Consider the following 7,654-nt stretch of genomic DNA (forward strand, 5'->3'; position numbering starts at 1 on the left):
GGAGGGGTGGGGCGAGGGTGGGGCCCCAGGACGCCTAAATTGACACTCAGAGGTGACGAACGTAATCGTCCTGTCACAGAAACATGTACTAACAAAACGAAATAAAGCAAATAAATAAGTTCGGGCTGGGCAATAGGAAATCTAAGGTAGTGAACACAGCACGTTCTATTTCCGAGGTCTTTGTTTATTTTTTATAGTGCTGGGGATCCAAACCAGATCCTCCAGCGCCCTACCTCAGAACTACATCCCCGCTCCATCCCCGCCTCAGCGCCAGGGTTTCCGAACGCGTTGTAGGTGGTGCCTCAGTCCTCACGGTTCGCAGGGTGGACACTGTCATCAACTCCACTTTTCACAAGAGGTAGCTGGAGTTGGAGGTGAGTCCGCTGTTCGCTCGCACAAAGTCCTCCGATCGATCGCAGAGCACACATTCGTCCGTACTCCGTGCCCCTTAGCCTCTCTCCCATCTCCTCGTGAGCGCGGCTAATCAGTCACTGCTGTCCAGTGCTCAGAGGGCCGGAAACACAGGAAAGGGTCTAAGGAAGCGTCACACGCAGTGTGAGCCGCCCCACCTCGCCTCCCTCCCTCTCCCTGAAGTGTACCTCCGCCCTCCACTGCCTTAGCCAAGAGCTGGGTCTGCCTTGACCACTGAATACCAGTGCCTGGCGCACGACAGTGGCTCAGTATGCTGAAGTAATTTAATATCTTTCTCTTGCCACCCTAGTCCCCAAAGCTTCCTCTGTTAAAGTAAAGATACTTGGTGCCATAGCCCAGTGATTAAAAGGGCCGACTGGTGCAAACACCCTGCTGGTATATGACTCTCACATCATCTCTGCCATCTATACTCCGGTATGTCCAGTGGCAGGTACATACAGCCTCTCAAGACAGCTTCAAAGTCCACATCTGTAACCCCAGCTACTCTGGAGTATGAGATAGAAGGGTCCCGAATTTGACGCCAACCTGGGAACAAAATAAAAATTTTAAAAAGGGCTGGGGATGTAGCTCAGTGGTGGGGCCCTTGCTCAGCATGCACAAGGTTCTGTCCTCAGTCTCCAGCAGCATTGAAAAAAAGGAGCAAGTGAGCGAGCTGCAAGCAAGCTCAGAAGTCCACTCCTGGCAGTTAGGAAGTCCTTCCCTGGATAAAAGCTCTCCTGGTTCTAAGCCTGCAGAACAACCTTAATTCCTATTCCGCAGAGCTAGATCTACGTCTCATCCCCTTTATTGACCAAATAGCTTACACAGAACCTAACTTGGTGGCTCCCAACCTTTGCCTGATCCTGGAACATCAGAGGGATGGACACCCGTCCTCCCGTCAGCTCCTGTAACAGTGCCAGGTAGCAGGAACATGCCTACTCTGCTCCTCCAAGCTATCCAGATCTTGTCCCAGGACACACCATTTGGAAAAGCCTCCAGATAGAACAGCTTTACCATATTCTGCCTTATGGGGACTTCTGGTCTGAGCAAGGACCTTGTCGTCAGGCAGTAACCCTGCAGTCCAGCCTGCTTTCCTTGGGAGGTCCAGAGGAGATGTGAAGGACTGCTGTAGGCTTTGAGCCAGGCCTCTCCGCGGTACTGAAATTCAGCCTTTTCTGGCAGCGCTGGGGAGTAAGCCCAGGCCTCAAGGACGCTAAGCAAGTGACTACTATCACAGAGGTACACCCCAGGCCTGTCCCACTTTTTTCTTTTCACGGCAAGGTCTAAATTGCCCAGGCTGGCCTCACATTTGTGATTCTCCTGCCTCAGACTCTCAAGCAGCTGGGATGACCCCTACCCTACAGTTACAAGGTGATACCATCAATTCAAATACACATTTTCTGTTTTCAAGCATCTCAGCACTATCAGTATGAACCTGGAATCTGGTGCTGTTTCAAGTTTTGTTTGATGAACAACTCTCCGAATCTATTAGAAATGACTCCTTTGACTCCTATTTCTGAAAACAAAAATTTGTTTTCCATATATTTGTTTTAAATAAATATTAATATGCAATTAAATTTACACCACACTTCACAAATACCATTAATATTTATACTTTATTTAAAAGCTTCCAAAGCCAGGTGTAGTAGTTCATACTTGTGATTCCAGCACTCAGCAAACTGAAGCAGGAGGATCATAAGTTCTAGACCAGCCTGGGCTTAGTGGCTTAGGGAGACCATGCCTCAAAATAAAAGAATCTGAAGAAATAGCTCAGTGGTAAGGCCCTGGGTTCAATATCCAATATTGGCCCTCCCCTCAAAAAGAGTTCTCTGGAAGTTGGGCAAGGTGGTACACACTTCTTGGGAGGAGCCAAGTAGCTACTGAGGCAGAAGGATCACAAGTTCAAGGCCAGTCCAGGCAATTTAGTGAAACTCTATTTCAAAATTTAAAAATGTGAAAAGGACTGGGCCTGGTGGCACACACCTACAATCTCAACACAAAGGCAGGAGGATCATGAGATCCAGGCCAACCTGGGCTATATACATAGCAAGACCCTGTGTCAAAAAACCGAAATAAACAAACCAAAAAGGGCCAGGGGGGAGCTCAACAGTAGTGTGCCCTCAAGCTGGATCCCTAGTACCACAGAAAACACACAAACAAAAACATAAAAAAATTAAAATGCCCCCAAAATTAATTCAAAAAGCCCTCACACAGGTCCTCTCCATCTGGAGAGTAAAACCTAAACCCCTGAGTCTGAAATTTGTGAGCCTCTGTGACCTCCCTACCGCTGGCCTGCAGCGCACGGTTCCCTGGCCAGTGGAAGAAAGGAGACCGTCTACCTACTGCACCTGCCTCAGTGCTACGACACCCAGGAGTGTGAGCCTCACACTAAGTGGCACTACAACCCCACGGCGATCACTGAACTTCTGTTTTCTCATAATAAAGCAAGAATTGGCTGGTGTAGTGGCACATGCCTGTAATCCAGCACTCCTGAGGCTGATGCCAGCCTGGCCTACACAGCGCATTCAAGACCAGCCTGAATTGCAGGGACCTGCAAGACTCACTGTCCCGAGCAAGCATAGCAGGTGAGGGCAGAGGTCAAAGGAGAGGTTATGCCAGCCCACCCTCGAGCAGTCCCACACCAGCACTGGGGGTCAGATGCTCGTGTTCCTGCGCCCACCCTCTGCTGTTTCTGTTTCCCACCCCCCTGGAGAACTCATCCCCTTTCCTACCATTTATACACTCATTAATTCAACCAAAAACTTCTGTGGTTCCGAGGATCAAATCCAGGGCCTCATGCACTCTAGGCAAGTATTCTACCACTGAGCCACATCTGATGCCCCTGCTCTTTGATTTTTAAGTGCAGCTGATTTTTCTCATTTTACCTTAAGTGACATCTGGCCAGGGAATAGCTGGCACAGTCTTAAAACCACAGGAGCAAGCAGGAAGCTGGGCCCACTGTGATCCCAGCTCATGCGTCAGGTAGCAGAAGTTCCTTCCTGCAGATGAGCTTCAGGGAACCCAGGAAGCTGCCCACGACCATCTCCCTATTCCATTTCACATTTAGCTCACTAGCCAAGTTCTTCCAAGGGGAAGAAAAAACAAAAAAAACAAAACTTCTTCCCCAAGAAGCATGTTGCACTGTGACTGCCAGGCTGGGTGCCTACTGACTCAGAGAAAACCCAGGGCAGGGACTGTGTGTCCTTATGCCTGGTCCTCCAGCGCCTTCCATGGCCCTAACCTGTTATGAATGATCCAAGACATTGTATAAATGAACCACAGCCTGGTTTGTGCCCTCCTGGGCCCACTAGAAGTCTAATGCTGGGTGTACAGCAAGGACTGAGCTATGATCGCCAAGTTTTCTTTAGTTACACAGCATCAATGCTGAATTCTTGGAAGGAAAATATTAATTGAGTATTGACTCTGCCCCAACATTACTACCCTAGAAGTATTGTGCATTAACCAATTGTGTCACTGGGGCCACAGTCACAGACACTTTCCTAAGTGCTCTGCATGTGCATCTCATTTTATAGACGAGGCCACTGGCATTCTGAGATATTTGAGAGGTCAAGTGGCTTGCTCAAAGTCACTCATTAATCAGAGGTAGGGCAGGAGTCAGGCCCCAAGGATCAGACCCAGGGGCCTGCACTCTTAACCTGTGTTCCACTGCTGCCACCACCGCTAACAGCGTAAAAGGGGTAACAGGGGACTCTACATAAGCAGAAACTCAGAATGTGCACAACCCCACAGGCTTGTCCCTCGGCTGCTCTCTGAGTACAGTTCCTGCAAGGAGGGGTGGGTAGCGAGAACCAGCAGAACCAGAGGGGAGAGTCCTGCTCTTCTGGCAATAGCTCTGAAGGCTGGGAATGTGTACTGGGGGGTGGGGTAAATGGGGGGGATGTGTGTGTCAAGAACCAGATACCAACTGTAGAAAATGTTGGGGCTGGGGATTTAGCTCAGGGGTTCTGCCGCCTGCCTCGAAAGTGCAAGGTCCTGAGTTCGATCCCTGATACCAAAAAAGGTCGGGGGATGTAACAATTATCTATAAGGACACAGGATTATGTATTTTTGAATATCTACATAAAGCAGCCACTCTCACCAATTACAGCTGAGAGTAAAGAGCTGTCTCTCACAGTGGAACCAGGAGAAACAAAAAGAAGGACCTCTGGGATCACAACAAAACATCTGTAGACCCAACTTAGAAACTCGTTACTCTGTTTAGGGTGACTTTTATACTAAGGTGATTGTAAACCCAAAGGTAAACCCTACACATGGCAGGGTAGGGATGTGGCTCAGGGTACTGCGCTTGCCTAGCAAAGTATAGCGTCCTGGGTTTGATCACTAGCACCGCCAAAAATAAATAAATAATAACAATAAATCACATATCCTCAGTATCCTACAATTCAGTTTTACCATAGAGAAGTCCTAGACCCTAAAATCTAAGGATAACTTAAAAGTCCTGAGACAGAGGAATGAGCACCTCTCAGAGTCTTCTCTCTCTTTTTTTAGACACAGTGTCTCGATGTGTAGTTTAGGCTGACTTCCAACTGCCATCGATCCTCTTGCCTCAGCCTTCCAAGAGCTGGAATTTCAGGTGCAAATCATCTTTTCTAACTTGGAGATTCTCAGAGGTGCTGGATCCCAGAACTCTTGGTTACACTTGCATTCTGAACTGGTGTTTGATGGCCTCTTTGCTTGCCTACCTCCAGAAAGGCGGTCCACCAGGCAAAAACTGCTCAGTTTCCATTCAACAATCAGGCAGGGTGCACAGAAACCAGCACCTTCATTCCTATAATTACTCTTCCTTGGTCATCCTCATTAGCTTCCCCTCAACTGCTGCCTACCTGTGGAAAAGGGGAACACAGGGCTGGATGAGAACCCCAGCTGTCGGTTTTGGCCTGAGCTCTGCAACTGGTGTCACTGATTTTTTTGGGCAAGCACATTTTTCTGAAGGTCCTTTTCCGGTTTACTTCAGAAGGTTGTGTTAAATAAAAAAGGGAAACATTTAGAAAAGTTAATGGCATCTAACGATATAAGGTTTATTATCATCTCTGACCTTTCCTCCTGCACCTGCAGAAATGCACCATGTTGACAACAGTCTGGCCCCAGAGAAGTGAACGTTGGTAACTGTCCTCAGCCCAAATGGACAGCCCTGACCACCTTCCAAAGTCAATAACTGGCGACTATCCACAGCTTTAGAGCATATTTACTCTTCTGCTCCTATCACTGATATAAAAAGAGCTGACCATATTTAGCGCTGTTTTACTTGGTTTTGTTTCGGTGAGTCAGACGGGAACTGTTTCTTCCCACCCTTGCCTTCTTCCCATGTTGAGAGTTCCCCAAAGACAAAGATCGCTACCCTTTTTGGCCACGCAGCTCTCTCTAAATGAGTCCTTCCCTCACCACCCATGGCACCCAGCCAAGAATAGGCAATCTCCAAGGACGGGAACCATGTCTTTGGGCTGTCTTTCCACGCCTCGAGGGAGATGACTCAATGGGGGGGCACCCTAAGGGACTGAAATATTCTGTAAAGTCCAAAAACAAATTAAAATGTCGCAGGTACCTTCTAATAACTGATCTCCGTAGGTGGCGCGTGCAACAGACAATGGGACTTTAGTGGTGGTAGAAAATTCAGAGCACCAAGGGACAGCCAGATCCAAATTTGTATACTGATTTTTGTCACCTCCGAGCTGTGTGCCTGTACTTTACCAACCTCTCTAGGCCACATTTTCCAGTCTGTGACGTGGGACCCAACTCCCAGATTGTTTGAGGACGGAATGGGCTCAGACGCGAAAGCAATCCCCGGGGCCTGCACTGACGCGCTCACTGAGGGGTCGTCGCGGAGGCTTCCGGGATAAAAAGAGGAGCCGTGGGCGCGGCGAACTCAAGGAGCCCAGTACCTGGAGGCCGAGGCGGGGCGACTCCGGGTAGGGGAATGCACACCGCAGTCCGCCGCCTTCCCGGAGGTCGGGGCCGTCCAGCAGCCCGCCGAAGAAGGCCCGCAGTCTGGTTTCTCAGAGGGTCCTCGGGATGGTAACGGTCCTTAATCGCAGCCGATAACGGCTCCTCTGCGGCCCGGGGAGGGCCAGCGGCGACATGAAGACAACCGACCTGGACCCTCCACGCCCCCAACCCGAAGCCAGCACTTACTGCAACTTCCGGCAAGCCCCGCGACCGCGGGCCTCTTCCCCTCAGAGCAAGGCCGCATGCCGTGCTTCCGCGAGTGCGCCGAACCTCGTTGCCTTCTGGGCATTGTAGTCCACCTTGTTCAGATTTCCAGAAATGAGCTACGCTCTTTCCCCTAGAAAACTACAACACCCAGAAAACAGCGCAAGCCACCCTAGCCCAATAGGAGCGTCCTATGTAACGGGGCGCGGAGCCCAGCGCTGGCAGCTCAAGATGGCGGACGAGAGTGAGACAGCAGTGAAGCTGCCGGCACCTCCGCGGCCACAGATGATGGAAGGCAACGGGAACAGTCATGAGCACTGCAGCGATTGCGAGAACGAGGAGGACAACAGCTACATCCGGGGGTAACGAGATCCTCGGATTCCAGTTCCCATCCAGTCTCCCACCGCTTGGGTCTAGGGGTGCGGGGAAGTCACCGGGAGCTTAGTCTAACCCCACCTCCATGTTCTTATTGGCTAAGACATTAGGATCCTGCCCACCGATTGGTTAGTGCCTTTGTCATTTACCACGGGTGGGCGCTTGTTATATTGAGAGCCGGAGACATTCAATACTTTTATTATATAAAAGTTCTCCTGTGTGATGTTCCACTCTTATTCTTCAGGCTCGTTCAGGGGAAAGAGCACGTTAAACGATGTTTTTCGGTCACACTACACGGACAATCTAGTAACTACAGTCCTGGGGGAACGTTACTTACAGAGGTGTTGTATGAACAACGTGACTAGTAATAAACGAGTAATAAAACATATCCCAGTAGTTCACTTTCAATAAGGAGATTCGCCAGGCTGTACAAACTATATATATAATTATGTTGTAAAATATCTCAATCAGAGAATCCCAAAATAGAAACTCACCTTATAAACACAGTGTAATTAATCGAATGATAATGTTTTGGCTTATACGACGTTGCCCCAAATAATCCGTAAATTTCCTGAACAATGTATAATTAGGTCTTGGAGCATCTTCCTCTGTTAACTTTGCGAAACCTTCAAGAAATTGATCAATGCTTCTTGGACAGTATTCTGTGCTTGTGGGTTCAATACTGCTATCGCACATTAGG

General features: G+C 49.1%; 2 protein-coding genes across 3 annotated transcripts in view; one reads left to right on the forward strand and one right to left on the reverse strand.

Annotated features, from left to right (window-relative positions):
* Dcakd (dephospho-CoA kinase domain containing) overlaps positions 1-6,635 on the reverse strand; it is a 25,809-nt gene extending 19,174 nt beyond the window's left edge. Inside the window, exon 1 of one of the 2 annotated variants that reach the window (XM_010642913.3) lies at positions 6,562-6,635. The gene's annotated coding sequence lies outside the window, so the exon portion shown is untranslated. Of the gene's footprint in view, positions 1-6,311 lie in introns of both variants that reach the window. The other variant, XM_010642912.3, reaches the window with a different exon arrangement.
* A 41-nt stretch (positions 6,636-6,676) lies between these two features.
* Positions 6,677-7,654, forward strand: part of Nmt1 (N-myristoyltransferase 1) — a 26,740-nt gene continuing 25,762 nt past the window's right edge. Inside the window, exon 1 of the mRNA XM_010642914.3 lies at positions 6,677-6,941. Coding sequence (XP_010641216.2) covers positions 6,694-6,941 — 248 coding nt within the window. The 5' untranslated portion in view covers positions 6,677-6,693. The remainder of the gene's footprint in view (positions 6,942-7,654) is intronic.

Source organism: Fukomys damarensis, unplaced genomic scaffold (genome assembly GCF_012274545.1).
Source record: "Fukomys damarensis isolate Sample0158 unplaced genomic scaffold, DMR_v1.0_HiC HiC_scaffold_13, whole genome shotgun sequence".
In the NCBI taxonomy this organism is placed as follows: Eukaryota; Metazoa; Chordata; class Mammalia; order Rodentia; family Bathyergidae; genus Fukomys; species Fukomys damarensis.